Source organism: Acomys minous, assembly GCF_964271855.1.
Source record: "Acomys minous genome assembly, chromosome: 16".
Taxonomy (NCBI): domain Eukaryota; kingdom Metazoa; phylum Chordata; class Mammalia; order Rodentia; family Muridae; genus Acomys; species Acomys minous.
Window position 1 is genome coordinate 59697185 of NC_140498.1, and position 20880 is coordinate 59718064.

At 43.4% G+C, this 20880-nt stretch overlaps 2 protein-coding genes across 11 annotated transcripts; one reads left to right on the forward strand and one right to left on the reverse strand.

Annotated features, from left to right (window-relative positions):
* Nucleotides 1-5126: 5126 nt before the first annotated feature.
* On the forward strand, nucleotides 5127-9062 carry LOC311587691 (CD209 antigen-like protein D). Of its 3 annotated transcripts, XR_014775944.1 has the most exons (6): nucleotides 5127-5242; nucleotides 5659-5748; nucleotides 6066-6137; nucleotides 6763-6914; nucleotides 7871-7994; nucleotides 8084-9062. XR_014775944.1 is itself a non-coding variant. In XM_084764783.1 (5 exons), the coding sequence occupies exons 1-5, from the start codon at nucleotides 5194-5196 to the stop codon at nucleotides 8195-8197; spliced, it is 477 nt and encodes a 158-aa protein (XP_084620909.1). In that variant the 5' UTR covers nucleotides 5127-5193; the 3' UTR covers nucleotides 8198-9062. The 3 variants fall into 3 exon arrangements, 2 of the variants coding, with proteins under 2 accessions (XP_084620909.1, XP_084620910.1); XM_084764783.1 differs by lacking the exon at nucleotides 7871-7994; XM_084764784.1 differs by lacking the exon at nucleotides 8084-9062 and having other exon boundaries at nucleotides 7871-8008.
* Nucleotides 9063-9151: 89 nt separating this feature from the next.
* Nucleotides 9152-20476, reverse strand: LOC311587688 (CD209 antigen-like protein C). Of its 8 annotated transcripts, none has more exons than XM_084764777.1 (7): nucleotides 20307-20476; nucleotides 19336-19425; nucleotides 17459-17542; nucleotides 15849-16000; nucleotides 14840-14949; nucleotides 10998-11069; nucleotides 9152-10172 (listed from the first exon to the last, which is right to left on the reverse strand). In XM_084764777.1, exons 1-7 carry the CDS (start codon nucleotides 20353-20355, stop codon nucleotides 10148-10150), a joined length of 582 nt encoding a protein of 193 aa, XP_084620903.1. In that variant the 5' UTR covers nucleotides 20356-20476; the 3' UTR covers nucleotides 9152-10147. The 8 variants fall into 8 exon arrangements, with proteins under 8 accessions (XP_084620903.1, XP_084620902.1, XP_084620906.1 ...); XM_084764776.1 differs by having other exon boundaries at nucleotides 10998-11072; XM_084764775.1 differs by lacking the exons at nucleotides 9152-10172; nucleotides 10998-11069 and adding exons at nucleotides 11113-12482; nucleotides 20118-20210 and having other exon boundaries at nucleotides 20307-20443.
* Nucleotides 20477-20880: the final 404 nt, after the last annotated feature.

Genomic DNA, 20880 nt, shown 5'->3' on the forward strand with positions numbered 1-20880 from the left:
AACAGGATGCTGCTGCAGGAGGAAAGATAACAGGCTGATGTGGGAGGTAAGATGAAGGGATATGGTCTTGGGTCAGATTCTGCAGTTTTTACATCCTCAAAGGGACTAGCTCCCTTTTGTCAAAGTACTTAGGCCGACCTAATAGTGACTAAGCCAACAAGCAGTGTTCCTTCGTGGTTCCTGTCTCCAGGCACTTTCCCTGGGTTCCTATCTTGCTTTCCTTCAATTATGATGCATCACTTGTAAGATGAAATAAACCCTTTCTTCTCTTAATTTGCTTGCTGGTAAGAGTAGTATTTTATACAGTAACAACAACAACAACAACAACAACAACAACAAGCCAACTAGAGTAGATCCCAAACCTGCACAAAGTCTGAAAACACCCCAGAATGTTTGAGACATTGTGGTAATTGAATAAGAATGAGCCTCATAGACTCATACATTAGAATGCTTGGTCACAAGGGAGTGGGACTCTTCTGACGTGTGGCCTTGTTGGAGGAAGTATGTCACTAGGAATGGGCTTTGAACTTCCAAGGGCCCAGCCAGGCCCACTGGCTTTTGCTCTTCTTGCTGGATCCAAGGATCCAGATGCAGGAATCCTCAGCTCATTATCCAGAACCATGATTGCCTGCATGCCATTAGCATGCCAATACCTCTGAAAATGTAAAGAAGCCCCAATTATATCACTTTTAATAAGAGTTCCGTTGGTCGCAGCGTCTCTTCACTGCAATAGAACACTGACTGAGACACCCACGCTCTGGTCAACTTTCAGTCTTCTTTTGGTCCTTCCCATCAGCGCTTAGTTAATGTTTTGTCTTCCCAAGCAAGAATAGAATGAGGGAATTAAGAATAAAGGGTTGGCAAATAGAAGCTGTGGCCTCCAGAAGTCAGAGGCAGCAAGAGACGGTGATGACTAGACTAGCTACAAGGAAGCAAAGAGGCAGCCGCTGAGGCACCTTGGGTGAAGGTGAGTGGGGGACTCTGGAAAGTACAGGGAAGATCAGGATGCTGAAGCTCCGGTCTCAGCCTTCCAAGCCTCTTGCTGCTGCTTTTCCCATTTTCTAGAAGAGCTGATGACCACCAGCATTAATTATTGCTAAGAAGCCTTGGATTCCAATCTGCTACAGCCTTAAAAGTGGTTCAGGAACATGAGGGTTGTGAGGTAATGAGGAAAGACAGAAGAAATGTGCCATGTCCACCTTGCTTCAAGAATTGACCAAGGAGGCAAGGTAATGAAGAAAAGATGAGCACACTGACCCACTGAATGCTGGGATTGAGTGGACTGAACTCTCTGATGGAAGCTCAGTGAGTTTACTATATGCAGTTGAACGGGGAGGTGGAGTTATTGCGTATAGCTTAATAACGAAAGTTTGGTTAATATTGGTAGAAGTAGTCTCTGTAGAGGAGTAGCTTTCAGTTTATAGACACCTGAGGGAGCTAGAGGAAGATAGGATGGGCATTATCTCCATAAACAACCAACATTTACACTTGGAACAGGAGGGAAGGCTTTCCTATTTACTTGAGAGAAGCTCTGGAAAGGCATTGCTATTTTCCCACAAAGTTGAAGCACTGGGGTCCTTAACATGGCCGTGCTCATGTTTACTAGTACATATTCACTCACAACTCCACTGCTCCCTTAAAGGTGGAGGACGGGATGTGTTCCTCAGTCCTTGTGTTGGGGGAAACTGGTGTTGTGGACTCCACAGCCCTGGAGAGTTTGAAGCTGTGGGTACACACTGTTATGAGATCAGGTGGTGGAAGATGTTGATGATTGATATATCAAGTTTTCTGGTATACCAGAATGAACAAATGTGGCTTTTGAATGGAGAGGCATTCCTCTCTTTGTATGCCATATAACTAAGAAGGAGATTGACCAAGAAGCTGAAGTTGAAGCATCCCAGTTGAGGGACCCACAACATGATATAGAGTGAGTAAAGAAACCTGAATGGGTAATTCTAATAGATATTTGTACTCATTTAGTTGTGTACCCATTGTGAGTGCAGGAGATTTGGTGGCTATTATTGCTCTTGTCATGGGTCACACTTTGATGCCCTGTGCCTCTCATCTTACAAGTGGCTGTCTTTGAATTCACCAGTGATAATAGAGTCATTATTGGTCACAAAATTGGACTTCCTTCAGTCTTCATGTCCGCTCAGAAGAGCTGAAAGTAAGTCTTGTGTATTTTTAGGTTGGTTGATCTAAAATGTTTATGAATTGCTAATAATGTATTGTCAAACAATAATGAGAAGAAGTCATTGAATTCACAGTAAAATATTGTCAAGTATTAGTATAATAAGACAGTTTGAGCATTATGAAGTTCAGCCACAGACTTGAATGGTACAATGTCTTTGATAGCTAATTCTAAAAAATACTGTAGATTATTGTATAAGAAAAAAGAAATGGAAGAAGATATTAGAAGATGGAAAGATCTTCCATGTCCGTGGATCAGTAAAATTAATATAGTTGCAATGGCCACCCACCAAAAGCAATCTATAGATTCAATGCAGTTGCCTTAGAAATTACAACAAAATTCTTTACAGACCTTGAAAGGATCATTCTCAATTTCATGTGGAAAAACAAATAAATTCAGGATAGATAAAACCAATCCTGAACAATAAAAATAACTTCCAGAGATATCACCATCCCTGATTTCAAGCTGTACCACAGAGCTACAGTAATAAAATTTACGTGGTATTGACATAAAAACAGACACACTGGCAAATGGAATCAAATCAAAGACCAAGATATACATCCTCACACTTAGGGACTCCTGATTTTTGATAAAGAAGCCAGACATACACAATGGAAAAAAGACAGCATCTTTTACAAATGGTTATGGTCTGCCTGGATGTATGCATGTATAAGAATACAAATAGATCCACATTTATCACCCTGCACAAAACTCAAGTCCAAGTGGCTCAAAGTCCTCAACATAAAGCCATATACGCTGAACATAATAGAAGAGAAAGTAGGGAACAGCCTTGAGCACATAGGCACAGGAGACAACTTTCTGAACAGAACACCAATAGTGCAGGATCTAAGATCAACAATCAATAAATGGTACCTCATTAAACTGAAAATATTCTGCAAGGCAAAGGACACAATCAACAGCACAAAATGACAACCTAAAGAATGGGAAAAGATATTTACTAACTCCACAATTGATAAAAGGCTAAGATTCAAAGTATATAAAGAGCTCAAAAAACTAGATTTTAATAATCCAATTACAACATGGCATACAGATCTAAACAGACAATTGCAACAGAATATTTAATCTCATTGGGAACCCTGAGAATGGGAACCATAAAACCCTTAGTCAAACTAAGTAAAAGGCAGATGGAGATTATTCAAATGAATAAAATCAGAAATTAAAAAAAAGAGACAATTTCAGACACTAAGGAAATCCAAAAGTTCATTAGGTCTTAGTTCAAAAGCCTACATGCTGGTGAGGATGTGAGAAAAGGCAACACTCTTCCATTGCTAGTGGGAGTGCAAACTTGTACACCACTTTGGAAATCAATCTGCTGCTTTCTCAGAAAAATGGGAATAATGCTACCTCAAGACCCATCTATGGGCCGGGTGGTGGTGGCACACACCTTTAATCCCAGCACTCGGGAGGCAAAGGCAGGCGGATCGCTGTGAGTTCGAGGCTAGCCTGGTCTACAAAGTTAGTCCAGGACAGCCAAGGCTACACAGAGAAACCCTGTCTTGAGAAAAAAAAAACAAAAAAACAAAAACAAAAACAAAAGACCCATCTATTCCACACTTGGGCATATACCCAAAAGATACTCCACCACACAACAAGGACACTTGCTCAACTATGTTCATAGATGCTTTATTCATAATAGCCAGAATCTGCAAACAATCTAGGTGTCCCTCAACTGAAGATTGGATAAAGAAACTGGTGTGTTTACACAATGGAATCCAGCTATTAAAAACAAGGAAATCTTGAAATTTGCAGGCAAGTGGATGGAACCAGAAAAGACCATCCTGAGGGAGGTAACCCAGACCCAGAAAGACACACATGGAATATGCTCACTTATAAGTGGGTATTAGCCCAACATAGATTTCCTCTGAGAGACTAGCAGGGGACCAGGACAGATACTGAGACTTGAAGTAGGACCTTGGGCAAAGAACTGAGAGTTGTATGGAAGTGTGGGGGAATGGGAAGACCTGGAGGGCTTGGGAGCCCCTGGGAGGCCATCAAGGCTCGCAGTCCTGGACAAACTGATGCATCAACCAAGGGCAATGAAAGGAGCTGACCCAGTCCCCTGTTCAGAGGTAGCCAATGGAGAGTTAATTCTCCACGTGGGAGAAGGGCTGCCTCTGACCCTGTGACACGCACTCTGGTGCCCCCAATTTGATCACTGCATCTCGGCAGTGATCTCTTGTAGGCATGCAGAGAAAAGGGATGCAGGCTATTCCGGTCAGACTTGATAGATTGTACCCAGATGATGTTGAGATCTAGAGTGAGGGAATAGGGCGGAAGGGAGAGGGAGGGTGGGGACAGGAAGATAAGAGCAAGGGGATACCAATTGGGATGTAGTGCGAATAAATTATAATCAATAAAAAATTTTAAAAAATAAATCAAGCTGAGCACGAGCCATAAATCAAGTCAATAAGCAGTGTTCCTCTATGAGTCAGGCCCCTGCCTTGAGTTCCTGACTTTTGCTTCCCTTGATGATGGACTAACCCTTCCCAAGCAGTTTTTTGGCCATGCTGCTTATCTCAGTATCATATAAGTGAACTGAAACACCTGCTAAAACATCCTGCCAATCCCTAACAACATACTTCTAAATGATCAACTGCACACACACACACACACACACACACACACACACACACACGAAAACATCCTGCCAATCCCTAACAACATACTTCTAAATGATCAACTGCGCGCGTGTGCGCGCGCGCACACACACACACACACACACACACACACACACACACACACTGTAAATAGTGTATCATATAAAATGCTTCATTATCTAGTATTGCTATTAACTACTGAAGAAGAAAACGAGAAACACATGCCATGCTGTATCAGATGTTCAGTGCCTTCCTCAAGCATCTTCCGGTGGTGGTACCCACTTCCCCCTTTTCTCTTTCTGATTCAGACAGTGGGGAACAGCTGTGTGCAAAGTTAAAGCTGGTGTTGCCAGGAGTCCTAGGTATTGAAGGGAAGCAGCAGTGATGGGTGACTCCATGAAAGCAAACAAGAAGCAACTTCTAGGCCCTCTAGGTGAGGCGGCAATGGGACTTATTCATTTGGTGGGAGGCAGCTTGGGGCTGTGTCTTCACCTCTGGCCGCCACACAGTGACATACACGTGCACACATAAACACAAACTTATACACACATACACATTCACCTCTAGCTTCCACACACGGTTGTGTGTGTGTGTGTGTGTGTGTGTGTGTGTGTGTGTGTGTGTGTGTGCAGTTGATCATTTAGAGGTAGAAATATTTTCTCAGAGTCTTGGATCCTCGAGAATTAGGGATTTCTCTGTGTTTCTGGAACCTAAAGGCTCAGACCTAGAGACTAGATCTTGATCTACATAGAACTAGGAAGGTAGACACTGGGACTTACTATTTACTGGTTATTTACTGGTTAAGAGGTGAGTGACAGCCTTGTTGTGAAATACCCCTCTCTCCCACAGGGTGTCTGAGCCATAGCCATGGCCTCATAACGTTGCATCTGTTCTCCATTGTGCTCCTGGCCGGGCTTCTGGTGGCTGTTCTTGTTCAAGGTCAGTCAGGGATTTGCCGCTCTATGGCCTGGCCTGTTGGTTGTGACAGTAGTATCTGTTTAAGGGAATTGGGGGAGAGGTTGTTGACAATGGGCCATGCTACAACTTCTAGGGGCTTGCCCACCCTGGAACAGAAGAGGAATGGATAAGGGGTAGGAGGAAGAGGCCAGGTCTATTTCTTGTGGTTTGACCATCACCATGTACCATTTTCTTCTCTTTAAATGTGATTACAGAAGATGTCCTGCTCCAGACATCTGGTGCGGGTTATAACACACAGTAAGCATTTTATAGTTATAGTTTCTGGATTCTTGGTGCAGGATTCAAGGGTCCCAGCTCCTCTGGGAATGAGAAAATCTACAAGCAACTGATGAAACTGAGGCATGAAGTGGGTAAGCGAGTAGAAATCAGGCAGCTAAGGACCTAAGAAGGTCTCCTTCTGGACACTCATTTCCACATCTGTGGGGACTTGATGTCTTGGTTGGTGGAGCGATTGCCAAACAGAATCTGAGTTTGGGCCACAGAACCTATGTATTTTTAAAGGTGTGAGAATGTATGTTTCTAATCCCAGCACTGAGGAAATAGATACAGGTGGATCCCTTAGATGCACTGGCCGGCCAGCTTAGTTCACTTGTACACCTTCACACACACACTTAATTTAATTAAGTAAATAAATTTAATTAATAAGAACACAGTTCAACATCCAGGGTATCATTTTGTCATCTCGTGGGGGTGACACACAAACTAGGGATTCATAATTCACACACACACACACACACACACAAGTCAGCACTCAGTGTTCACTGGGCTGTGCACATAGTAGGCGCTCAGTGTCACAGTGGTCATACACGCAGTAGTCAAGATAGCTTCCTGAGCTCTAGCATAATCTTTAAGTTCCCTGCTTGTCCCAGGATGCAATGTTAATTGAAGGAGGGCTCTGGGTCTGGAGGGCTTGAGCAGATACAGGATCATGGGCATCCAAGTGTGCATCCATCCTGATCCACCTCCCCCTAACAGACAGCCTTTGTCGTCCTTGCCCCTGGGAATGGACACTCTTCAGGGGAAAATGTTACTACTTCTCCAAGTCCCACCGTAACTGGAGTGATTCCTTTGCTGCCTGCCAGGAAGTAGAGGCTCAACTAGTCATCGTTGAGAGTGATGAAGAACAGGTATGCTTCGTGGGGTTCCTCATTGAGTGAGTACACAGGCAATGATTGGCCAGAAAGTGTTTCTGGTTGGGGTTGGTTACTCCACTTGGAGAATTAGGGGCGGGGGAATGTGGCAACGAGGGAGTCCCCAGCATCCTCGGGGTGGATAAACCAAGTTGTGAGCATGCATGAATGCTTCAGAAAACTCCTAAGACATAAATCATCTCTCTTAGTTTCTCTTACTATTGCTGTGCTAATGCTCTCACAAAGGCAACTCAAGGGTGCTGGAGAGCAGGGGCCAGTGCTTAAGAGCATTTGATGCCCCATGAGGACCTCAGTTCAGTTTCGAGGGATCTAATGTCTTCTTCTGGCCTCCGTGGAACCTACACTCACATGTGTACCTACCCACACACATATACATGCACATAATATGAATGGTAAAATAAAACATTTTAAAGGCAATTTAAGAGAAAAAAATGCTTTCTTGGCTCACATTGCTGGGTTACAGGAAAGTCGCAGCCACATGAGCTTGAGGGAACCAGCCACGTGGCGTGCACAGTCAAGAAGTAGAGAGTGCTGAACACTGGTGCTCACACACCCATAACCCTTGCTCAGGGAACAGTTCTGCTCACAGTTAAAATTGGTCTTTCCACATCAATTAGTCTAGAAACTACCTGACTGGTATGCCAAGAGGCCTGTCTTAGGCGAGTCTCGGTTCTGTCAATGTGGTAATTAAAACTATCACAAAGTCCCAGCTGGCACGCTGGCTAGGTGGTAGTATATTGTTGCATTAGGGTAAAATTATATAAGCGAATGCTTTTGCCAGTTTATTTTGTGTAAATTATGCAACTGTGCTGCTAACGGGACATTACTCAACACATAGCTAAAGGATGCTGAGCACTGGTAGCCGTCCTGACCTAGCTGGCTTCTGGTACATTAACCTCATGGGTGAGTTTGTATGGGCATGCTCATCACAGATACTGGAAACACATCCTGGAACACGTCTGGAGACTCCACCTGCAGACAGTCTCTAATTCGGCCACAGGATACAGATGTGGGAGGGACTCAGACCACTGGAGCGTGTGTCAGGTCTCCTTTAAGGTATAAGAGTGAATGCTGGGGGGAAACAGTAGGCGGAAGATATGGGGAATGAAGTAGTATCCATACTGATTTCTTTCCTTCTGTTGCAGACGTTCCTGCATGTGATTTCTAAGGATAATGGATCTGCCTGGATAGGTCTCTCAGACCTGAAACAGAACGGCACATGGCAGTGGGTAGATGGCTCACCAATGTCAGACAGGTAGATCTTAGGGCCAGGGAGCATCACAAAGTGTGGGACAGGGCTGTGAAACTCTGACTCTAGCTGTCATTTCCTAGCTCCCTTGGGCTTAATTGTCCATGGCATTCATTGAATAATGCGGAGCAGTCTTCTTTCTTTTTAAAAAAAATTTTTATTAATTTATTCTTGTTACATCTCAATGGTTATCCCATCCCTTGTATCCTCCCATTCTTCCCTCCCTCCCATTTTCCCCTTATTCCCCCCTCCCCTATGACTGCTCCTGAGGGGGATTTCCTCCCCCTGTACATGGAGCAGTCTTCTTACACACGGTCAGGTGTAATGGTGGCAGGAGTGATTTGCAGTGTGTTTGGGTTGTTTAAATATAGTGTGTTAGACAGCTGGGGGGAGGAAGATGCTTCAGCCAGTAAAAGTGTTGGCATTGCAAGAAAGAGAATCTGAGTTTGACCCCCAGAACTCACTTCTTAGGTTTTTTTTTTTTTTAAATCTGGTATCTCATAACACCAGCAGAGTTACATAAGAGGAAGTTAAAGGCTGGTCCTAAGTCAAAAAGTGAAGGAAAAAATTTTTAATCAGGAGATTGTTTTTGAGCCCAGAAGATGACTTGGTTGGAAAGGTGTCTACCATAAAAGTGTTAATATCTGATCCCCAAAACACACACATTAAAAAAAAATGGTATGGTGACGTGTACTTATAATACTAGTGCTGAGAAGGCAAGACACAGCAAGTCCTAGAGACCATTGGCCAGCTAGTTAAGCTTCATTGGTGAACTTTAGGTCAGTGAGAGACCCTTTATTTAAAAATATTAGGTGAAGGTTAGAGAGGTAGTTCAATCATTAAAGTGCTGGGAGAGAGAGAGAGAGAGAGAGAGAGAGAGAGAGAGAGAGAGAGAGAGACAGAGAGAGACAGAGACAGAGAGACAGAGACAGAGAGACAGAGAGAGAGAGACAGAGGGAGAGAAGAGAAGAGAAAAATGGACAATAATCACTCTATGTCAATCTTTGGCTTCCATATGCATGCTTTCACACATTAAAATAAACATACATACACCCCACACACACTAAAATGAAGAGCAATTGATGAAGACACCTGACATTGACATACTCACACATATGTGCATGCACCAACCTATCCATAAACAAACATGGACCCATGTAAATGTCACTCATAACATACACACTCACAGAGAGAGGAGTGAGGGGAGTGAGGGGAGGAGGTAGAAAGATCTTACTGTCACCTCAGGAAAAAATAAGTGAAGTAGAGATAAGAGACATTATCTCTTTTAAGTCATTTAGTGTGTTATGGGTAAGGGGTGTCTACAGTGTGGTTCACATAATATAGCTTGGGTACAGGCTCACATTATTATGAGTGTAGGTTTGTGTATGGAGTGTGTGGACATGTGTGCATGGACATGTGAAAATGCATGTGCATGTATGTGTGCATGCGTGAGGCCAAAGATTGACATCTGATGCCTTCTTCTATCATTATCCACATAAATGTCATTATGTGTGTGTGTGTGTGTGTGTGTGCACGTGCGTGTGCGTGTGTGTGTGTGTGTGTGTGTGTGTGTGTGTGTGTGTGTGTAAAAGTCTTAGGTGCCTACAGTTTGCCAGAAGAGGACACTGGGTCTACTAGAGCTAAAGTTACAGGCTGTTGTGAATGTTCCTGCATGAGTTCTGGAAAACTAACTTAAGTTATTTGAAAGAGCAGTAAGTGCTCTTAACCTCTAAACCATCTGTTCAGACATATTTCATTGTATGTGTCCCCCATCCATGTGTGTGTTTGTGCATGTCCTTTCACACTTGATATGCATGATACATACATGGATAATAGAGGACAGCACCCTAGAATCAGGCATCTTCTTCTACCATGTTGGCCCCAGGGATCAAATGCAAATCATAAAGGCAGCAAGAGCCTTCATCTGTTGGGCCATTTCTCCATCGATGCTCACTATTTTTTAAGACCCAATCTCTTCACTGATCCTGAAGAGAGAGAGAGAGAGAGAGAGAGAGAGAGAGAGAGAGAGAGAGAGAGAGAGAGAGAGAGAGAGAGATATCAGAGCTCAAAGACACTCACAAATGAGCAGCTAATGTGGAGTGTGGCCCACACAGGTCTCTACTCTGTGACCTAAGTGGATCAGGCCAAGAGGCTATAGGTGGGTGGGGTGAGATCAGAGCCTGAAGCTGCTAGCAAGGTAGCAGGTAATGTGGATTGTGGCCTGAGCAGGTCTCTGCTCAGCTTGCTTGCTTTGTGTCTTAGCTGTGTCTGAGCTGTATGCTTCAGGCAGGTGGATGGAGATAGACCAAGGCCTGAAGTTGACTGTAGCTGGCTAATGCAGATTGTGGCTAGCACTTGGATTCAGCTCTTCTCTCCACAGGTCTTCTTGAGATGGCATGGCTGTGCTTTTGCTTTTCTGCTCTGTGATTCACCTAAACCAGGCCAGCAAGTAGTTAGGGGGCTGAGACAGATCAGAGCTCAAATGTGCTTGGGTGCCCTGCATTCTTTTTCAGGAGTCAGCTAATGTGGATTATGTCTGGTGCTGTGACTCAGCTCTGCCTGTCAGCCGCTCCCCGTGCATGATCCACCAAGCAGTAGATGGGCAGCGAGAGCCCTAAGCTGCATGGATATTGCACAGTCCTTTTCTCCCAGATAGCGCAAGCTGTAAGCAGGTGGTAAAATCCCAAAGCTGCACAGTTCTTCCCAAGACGGTGGCTGACATGGGCTGTCCCCAAGATTTTTTTGTGGGTTAGCTGGGTGGCCAGGGTTTGGACCCACCTGTGCACACACAGAATGTAGATCCCTCTCACCTGGGAATCAGCAGCACTAGTGTTTTGTTACTCTCAGTTTGGTCTTTAGGTTGCTGCGCAGTCCTGGTTTTCCTGCTAATCAGACACAATGTGTGATCGGTGCCACCATCTTGGATCCTATCCATTTATATTTCTTAATGCCCTCCCTAGTCTATTACTAGACATCATTTATCAGAATCTTTTAAGTGGCTCATAGGCCTAACTTTATGAAAAGTAACATTTCTGTTTAAATAAAACTATAGGAACTTGGTACAGTGGTCAGGATAAATTTCAATATTCTAATTATGAGGCTAAAGGAGACATATGCTATAGATAAAAAGTGGCCCACTCAGGAGATCCACTTACTTCTCATGATATCCTTGTAACTTCTTCCTCTCTTAATAAAGAGATTTGCATACATGAGTTCCCCCAACATGAACCTTAGATGCTGATCACTGTGCCTGTTCCAGGAAGCCAAATGTTCAATATACCTAATTTCTTTGTACCAACTCTCAATCTCTTATTGGATTTGATTGACATACTTCTCTGTTACTATTATAAAATACCCAGACAGAAAGCAGCATATGGATGAAAAGATTTATTTTGGTTCATTCCAAATAGATGAGTTCACTATGTTGGGGGAGGGACAGTAGGGAAAGAGAAAGCATGGCAGCATAATCAGGAAGCTGCTTGATCTTATTTCCATTCGCACACAGTAGGCAGAGTGAGAACAGCAAGTGAGGTTGAAGTATAAATTTCAAAGCCCACCTCAGTGATGTCATTTCTCTATCAAGGCTCCACCTGATAAAGAGATGGTTCTCAGCCTTCTTAATTGCATGACCCCTTAATATAGCTAGTCATGTTGTGACCAGCCCCGATCATAAAATTGTTTCATTGTTACATCATACCTATACTTTGTTACTGTTATTTATAGTAATGTAAACATTAGACATACAGGCTATCTGGCATGTCACTCCCAAAGAGTTTTCAATCCACAGACTGAGCTCCACTGTGCTAAAGGTTCTGTGTTTTCCTCAACCAGTCTCACCTACTGTAGTCAATTGTATTAACTATACAAAGCTATGGGAGAATCTCAGCCAACCCTAAAGAGTGGTGAGCAATGCAGAACTTAGTTTAGGAGGAAAGATGAAAATATGGGGAGAAACCACAAAACCACTGTAGGCACAGGATGAGGCATTAGAGTGGCCCAAGCCTTGGGAAATAAGATAAGGAAAAGTAGAGTTCAGTTCTATTCTTGAGATCCCATGCCCACAGAAAGACAGAAGGAAATTAAATGAATGTACGTAAGTTGAGCTAAACGGTAAATAGGTTGGATATACAGGTGCCATGGGTATGGACAGATTTCACCAAGAGCATGAATATGCAGGCATCTTGCAGATCCAGAATTTCTCTAAGAAACACGAGATATCATTCCATCCAAAATATGAAAATTCTGCACAGTCTTCATTGTCCATGTTGTTGGGCTCCCCTTGAGACCAATAGTTCCTGAAATTGGAAAAACCCCCAAAGAACATCAACCTTTGTGCTGGCCATATAACGTCAACCACTTCAAACGTCTGGCACAAGGATGCTTTCACATCTATCCCATGCGCATATGGTGGCCATACCACACTCAGAACCTGACAGCATGCCTAAGTTATTTGTATAAAAAAAACACTCATGTTCCATAATTCAGATTTCACAAAACTTCAATTGTCTTATCTTAGGTTTTGCCTAATCAGGTGGCATCCTGAACAGAGGAAAACAAAAAACAAAAAAACAAACAAACAAAAAAAAACTGCTATACAGATTTGGTGCAAATCAGTGGTTTTAAAAATCTTTATCGCACATTTCTGTCACGCTTTATTCTTCATTGGCTAAGTTCTTCAGTAAGGGAGAATATTCCCAGTGTCTAGTGTAGCTTCCTTACTAAATTTCTCATCCTATTGGTCTTTCTGAATTCAGTGGAAAGCCTGGGCTTTGTAGGGCATTCTCCAGAGAAGCTTGGGCACTGTTGAGCCAGAAACTGAAAGCACATACCCTGGAGAGGAAAAGGGTGAAGTGCAGGGTCAAAGGAGATCAAGGTTCTGAGAGGCAGGGAAGCCCAGGCTTGAGCAAGTTGGTGGCTGAAACTGGTAATGGAGGCTTTCTAGGATCTCTGAAACTGAGAGAGGCAGAGGCAGAGGCAGAGGCAGGATCCCAGCCTTGTCTGAGAAAACAAAATGGCTGCTTCTAGAACAGTCAGCCACTTGCTCCTGCAGGTGGGCACTGAGGTAGGTTGGGCGGCACTAGAAAGATGGCCATAGCAATACATGATGACAATCTAGAATGGCAGAAACACATGGTGGCGAGAAGTCCATGGCTGCCTGACCAGTAGCCAAGCCCTGGGGGTCCAGTGATGAGTTCTTTGGGGGAAAGGGGGAGCCCTTCCTTCTCCAGAATAAGTGATGAGTATCAGACAATCTTTGATGAAACATATGATGCTCAATTATTTCATGTGAAACAGGAACTTATAAACCTTGGGCCATGGGAGGGGATTTTGAGGGTGAATGTGTTTGAATCACTGGGCCTAGGAGAGACAGGGATACTTCATTTACACACAACAACACAGTCAGTCCTGTCAAAAGAGGGTGATATCAGTACTTAATTATTCTATTGGTCGGAGAAGAACTCCAGGTACAGGTAAAGGTCATTGGTTGAAATCCAAGACATCAAGACATCTCATTAGCATGCGGCTCTTGTTTCCAGGAATCCCTAGGTGTATAAAGAATGGGTTTTGTATCAGAAAAGGGTTGGCCTGTTATTTCCCTGAGGGCTATGTGACTCTCCTTAAAGGATCTGGCAGAGATGGGACCTAGCTGATAGAGGGTGTCTGTCATCTTGTACAGAGCTCAGAGGCAATCTGTAAATGCCAGACTTAGACCCTAGCAGAAGGTCCCACATTATTGATTCAGTACACAAAGATTTTTTTTAAACAAATACCCTGAGACTTGAGATTTTTCTCTTCCCCTCCCTGATATATAAACTCAGTCAATTAGCAGATTCTCTGTAACTTTCTAACCCTTACAAAAAATAGAGGACATCTAAACAAACAGGCACAAAGCTGGGAAAATCAGGGACCCACTGAATTCTGATTATCTGTGATTCTTTGATGATCACTAAGCATGTCTCATACTGAATACGAGACATTATATTTCACAATGCACTGAGATTCCAAGCTAGCCTGGTATACCATCTTACATATTTATTTCCATGTACATCAAAAGAAAAATTTTGGCCTTCATTCTTCCACCTGTTTCTTTCCATGCTTTCCATGGTATGGAACAATTCCTTTGTAGCTTCCACAGTATAGTGAATCTTTTAAGTATTCTGGAGGCAAGAATACTCCTATCTTTCAGGTTCTCTACGAATGCTCACACTTAGATCACACATTGATTCAAAACAAAATGCTCAAAGCAAAACAGTTGCCATTTTTATTGGATCAGCTGTGTCTGCTTGCAAAACCCGTCTCAACTGGACTTGTGGATAGTTCACATCCCTTTGTAGGAAGGGGTGGAAAGAGTCATTGGATCCTCACCTGAGATTCCAGTTGCCCTCTAAACCAATAGGAACCATTCACACCTCAGCGGGGAAGGGATTACTGCAGTATCTACCACGTTGAAAACTCCTCCTTCAGCTCAGGTGGTGGGATTGGAAAGTCATATCAGAATTCACACACACACACACACACACACACACACACACACACACACACACACACATCCTGATTAACATAATTTCATGCCTAGGAGTCCAAGGAGTAGGTAGAAACCACAACTATTTCTTGGGTCATAGTTTCAATGCCCTCCAACACACTGTATTACCTCCATTGCAGTGGTGAACCATCCACCCACAGCCATTGGCCTTCCTTCATGCTGTCTGACAGCCCCATCCAGGTTTTTCCTTTCTTCATAGAGATCCAATGAAGGAATCTCTGGAGCAGAAAAGGAGAAGTCAAGATGAAGTTCTGCTATTATTTTCTAGTTGTGTCTTCTCAGTATCTAGGCATAGAGATCTGCTTTCAGTCAGACCTTAGCTTTCTACTGCAGTAACAAATGCACACTTGAGCTTATATCAGATCATCTACACACACACACACACACACACACACACACACACACACACACACACGAGAGAGAGAGAGAGAGAGAGAGAGAGAGAGAGAGAGCTTTGCACCAATGTGAGTACATATACACAAGCACAGATGTGAAGAGAAGATCAGGCAGACCTCATACAAGCTCTCTTTGGGACAGATAATTAAGAAAAAGTGTGTACTGTGACTTAACAGATCTTAATTTTTAGCATCTGGCTAACATGATTTGTTTAAATAAAATAATACAACATGAAACTTTTTGCCAGTGTCCCAAACTTATAAAAGTCTGGTGGTCTGGACATTTCTCCAGAGACTCTATCTTCAGAATAATAAAGTGTTTGTGTGTGTGTGTGTGTGTGTGTGTGTGTGTGTGTGTGTTAGAAGACAATTTGCAGGAATTAGTTCTGTTTCTTCTTTCAGGTCCCTCGACTTTGTGGCAAGCACATTTACTCCTCAAGTTATCTTATGGGCCTCAGATGAAGACTTTTAACATCAATGGAGACACTTGTTAAACTATGGCTAGCACTCAAAAATTGTACCCTGAAGATTAACTGTTCCCTAAAGCATACATCCATGTTTCCATTTTGTGGTTACCTGAGTGCACAATGTGGATCAGCCCCTCCCTGTTCATAGCCATGTCATCTTCCCTTTTCAAATGCAGTAAAAGAGTGCCTTATCTGAAAAGTTCTATCTCCTCGGAGCCAAGCCCCTAGGAGAACAGAAACGCAGACTCAACGTACCTGCTCCTCATCACTTTTGACGACCACTAGTTGGGCTCCCACCTCCCTGCAGGTGTTAAGAGACTCCTTCCAGGTCTGTTGGAATGTGGAGAGGAAGTAACAGTTTCCTTGGAAGAGCGTCCAGTCCCAGGGGCAGGGGCGGCACAGGCGGTCTGTTGGTGGATCAGATCAGGTGAGCAAAGGCATCCGTGTACCTGTTTCAGTTGAGCCTTGCAAGCACTTGAGAACTGGCACCCTCCCTTCCTTGAAACTGCATGTGGGGAGTTGTGCTCTTCTATCTATTGTGTGTGTTGTCTTCATGTGTATGCACCTGCGATTGTTTGTGCACTGCTCTGTGTGTGCAAATGGAAGCCAGAAGTAGATGTTGGAAATCTTCCATTAGTCTCTTTATTGTTTAAAAAAAGGATTGCATATGTGAAACAATAAAAATTAAAGTTTGAGAGACTTGAGGGTGCCATGGGATGACTGACATAGGGAGGGTGGAAAATTAGATACTTGTATTATAATAAAATTTTTAATTAAAATATATGTTATTAATTTATTTGAGCATTTGATTCATGCAGACAATATCTTTTTGGCTTGTTACTTTTAAAATTATAATATAATTATAACCTTTATTTCTTCCCTTTCTTCTTACCAAACACTTGCATGTATTCCTTTCCACTCTCCTTAAAATTCACAAAGCTTTTTAAACTATTATTGCATGTATATCTGTATTCAGTCAGTATCTTTTGATCAAATCCAATAACTTCCCCCTCTTCATATTCCTAACAGAATCACCATATTACACATTCCTGCCAACTTCATGCATTGTTGTTTTAGGTACAAAGTCCAGTTAATTACTGCCACTAGTGCCTTGCCCCCTCCCTCTCTCTCTGTCTCTCAATCTCTGTCTCTCTGTCTCTCTGTATTTGTCTCCCTGTCTGTCTGTCTGTCTGTCTGTCTGTCTGTCTGTCTGTCTCTCTCTCTCTCTCTCTCTCTCTCTCTCTCTCTGTGTGTGTGTGTGTGTGTGACTTTCTTTTGAGATTGGTTCTCTCATTGAACTTAGAGCTCCATGTTTTGGCTAGACTAGCAAGTGACCCCTGGAATACGCTTGTACCCCCCACCCCTGCCCCACTGCCACATAAAACACTGTGGCTATGCTCAGCTTCTATGTGATGGATGGATCCAAACTCGGGTCTTCATGCTTTATTTGTACACTTTATTCGCTGAGCTCTCTCCCCAGACACAGCTATTAATCTCTTAACATCCTAAGTCTTGTTCCCTCCAAGATAACCCAAGGGTCCTTGGCCACATCTCTAAATACATAGAATATCTGAGACTCTAGATGTTAGAGAAGACATTAGGGAAAGGCTTTAATGGTATGTATTCTGTATGCATGGCCCTGTGTGTCTAAGAAGTGCTATTTTACTTGATAATCTGTGTTCCCAATCAACAGATGTAAAAACTGAGGGCCTGGAGGTGTGGCCCTTGTGCCTAGTAAGTGCCATCTCAGTGTTTCTATTCAGCATATGCAGAAACTGAGGGACTGGAGACCAGGTAGCTGTATTCACCTCATCCCATGACAAAACATTTCCATGGTCGTGGAGGTCCATTTTCCGTTCGCTTACCTAATCCATCCTTCAGTTGTTTGAGTTCCTGGTGGATGTGCTCCTTTTCCTGATCATAGTCCTGGGAATGAGGATTTTCAGTGCCTATGTCAAGAAAATGGAGATGGAAGCAGTTAGCTATTGCTTCAGGAAAGGAGCTGACATATAACCATCCTTCAGGGATAAACTTTATTAGATAAGCTTCAAGACTAGGACAAAGCCTCTAGGTTGAAAAGCATTAAAAAGAAAACACTATTATGTGGAACATAATGTAGCAGGTTTTTAAAGTAAAAGAGAGGCTTCCCTTTAACACCTTAAAAAGAGCTTCAAACGAGAGTCTGAAACATCACTGTCAGGACAGCAGAAGGCCATGGGAGCATTCAGAGAAGTTCCTCAAACAAGAGAAACGTTTTACTTTTTTTCTGTTTTTTTCCTTTTGATTTTTCAAGGCAGGGTCTCTCTGTGTGGCCCTGGCTGTTCTGGACTTGATTTACAGCCCAGGCTGGCCTGGAGCTCACAGTGATCTGCCTGCCTCTGCCTCCCAAGTGCTGGGATTAAAGGCCTACGCCACCATGCCTGGCTATACTTTGAGGGAGTCACAGCAAAGTTTCACACCACATGACTTGTTCAACATAGCCTGGGTGGCAAAGGACAGGTAGCATACACTGGAGGCTGTCGAGCCACAAAACAGATGCTTCTTAACTCTTTGACCCAGGGACAGAAAACTGTTCTATGGGAGGTCTGATTTCTTCAGGCTAGCCTGATGAGAAGCTCTCAATCCTTATCAAAAGAGCATCTTTTTACAGTAACTTGTAATTGGTATAGAGACTCCTAACAATTCAGTGTGTAGGTAATAAGATCCTGTGGAGAGCTCAGACACAGATGGGACATCTCTAACACAAACCCTCCCCCAGAAATTCAGAGGTCATCATGGAAGTGGGGCAGAAAGACGGTAAGAGACAGAGGCAGTGGAGGACTGCTGGAAAACAGTGTTTTCTGAATCCCACAGCCCTGTTGTTCTTTTTTTTTTTTAATTGTATTTATTATGTATACAGTACTCTGCTTGCATGTACACCTGCAAACCAGAAGAGGGCACCAGATCCCATTATAGATGGCTGTGAGCCATCATGTGGTTGCTGGGAATTGAACTCAGGACCTCTGGGAGAGCAGAGGGTGCTCTTAACCTCTGAGCCACCTCTCCAGCCCCAGCCCTGTTGTTCATATGGACTCACAGTGTTGTGACTCCAGCTCAAACCTGCACAAACCCAACAAGATGGAGAAGGGGCACAGGAAGCACCAACCCTATTGGAATAGCTGTGCGCAATTAATGGCTGCTGCGGAATGGAGGGGAGACAGTTCTCTTATGCCCCAAGAGCTACCGATGCTCTAGTAGGTGGTCTCACACTCATATACATTAAGAGCACTAAGTGCATCCAATAGATTATAAAAATGAAGGAGCACATGAAGCTGGGAGGTAAAAGTGTCAGTGGAAGATGGGAGGAAATGGAGGGCAGGGAGAAGGTAGGAAATTTGGTCAAAATAATATACTTATGTGTGAAATTCTCAAATTAAAAAAAAACTTTAAAGGCAGGGAAGAGCAGGATCTAACTAACATGTGTTGGGTTCCCAGGGATATCATGTCCAAGTCCCAGAATCTCATTTGAATCTATCTCACTAGAAGATGAGGAATCCTGATTCCCCAGTGCAGTATAAACTGCAAGGATAAATGGAGGCAGACCATGCCTCTGAAACTAGTTCCTTCCTGACACTCAGAAGTCTGAAGAGGACACTTGACTAGTTCCTAGAAGGCAAGTGAGACCACGGTCCCAGCTTTAATTTGACCTCCACCCCCATGCTGAAAGGGAGAGTGGAAAGCTCTAACCTTGAAGGTTCCTGACCTTTGACAAGGATAACTGTGAGGAGAGCAGCCAAGAGCCCAAGGGAGATGAGCTGCAGCACGGCGATGAAACATCTGCAGTCCTGACACCCTGAGGAAGGAAAGTTTAATGGTCCAGAGGGCATTGTTCATATGACACCTTAAACCAGGGATAGCCTAGCATCCTACTTCCCTTTATGAACATGGATTATAGACTCTCAGTTATCATTCCCCTAGCGACTAGGTTTTCCTCTCCACAATCCACCACATGAGTATCAGAAGTCTGTCTCCAACCTCAGCAATTCCAGAACTCTGCATTTCAGTCTTCTGGCTTCCAACTCTCTGGCACCAAATAACAAATATCTCCGGTCCCTGCTAGTCTGTGAACTGGGAGTTCAGTTCCCAGACGATATGTCCTTAGAATCTACACTTCAGACTCCAGCCCCTACTTCTTCAAATCTCAGGCATTCTTATCCTGTATCCCACCCTTATCCCACAGGATTGAGGATTCCTGTTTCCCAGTATCCACCTCACCTAACCAATGTCTCACTTCTTAGCTCCTACTTCCCAAAGATGCAAGAGAGCAGACTCACTCTTCACCTCTCTAAAACCCTGGGATGAAGTATTCAACCTCCCCATTTCTAGGACCAAGAAATACAGCCCTGTCCTTCACTTCTTTGGGAAACAAGAGTCTAGATATCATTACTTTTCCCCCACAGGTTCCAGGGATTCACAATCTCTGGACTCCCTGCCCCCACTACATCTCCTCTCCCCTCCTTTCCTCTCCCCTCCTCTGCTCCATACCTTCTAAACCTTTGTCTACTTCAGAAAGTCTTCGATTCATGAGTAGATTGTATTCTGAAGCTTCTTAGAAATAGTGCTCCTTCTCACAAGCTCCTTCAGGGAATGGTCACAGCATCACTCAGAGCCTGGTCAGGCTGAAACCTTAGTTTTCCATCACCCCAAACTCCCTGAGCCTTAGGTAAACCTCACCTAATGTGTAGAGATGTTTGTCCTTCTCTCTATTGGAGATTTTCATCATCACTGTTGCCCATCAGTGTGTAGAATTCTGGGAACCACCGTTTTTCTTTGCCACAACCTTCTCCTGACTTCTCAAACCTATACTCAACCATGAAGAGAAAAGGAGAAGTGGGTGTCTGTCGCCATATGAGCTACAGGAAAGAAATTGGAGATTAACCATAGATTAAATGTACAAGTTCTGGGGCTTCTGGGAGAGATGAGGACGTTTAGAAGCCCAGAGTAGAGAGTATTAGTTAATTCTTAGCATTACTAATCTCTTTGATGCCCTTACCAGAAAATATCTCAATTCAGCTATAGTATTCCTTAGATGTACACAAAGATCTTTATATTTTACTGGAGAGGTAGCTATTCCTCCACATTCATTGCTATTGTAATTACAGTTACCTAGAAAGTGAAGCAGCTGACCTGCCTATTGACTAATGGGTGGGTAACGGTAATGGTTTTGCACATTCTTATACATGTAATTATTCCCATTTAATTTCATATTTATTTTAATGAATTTTGTGTGAGTGTAGACTTCACTGTG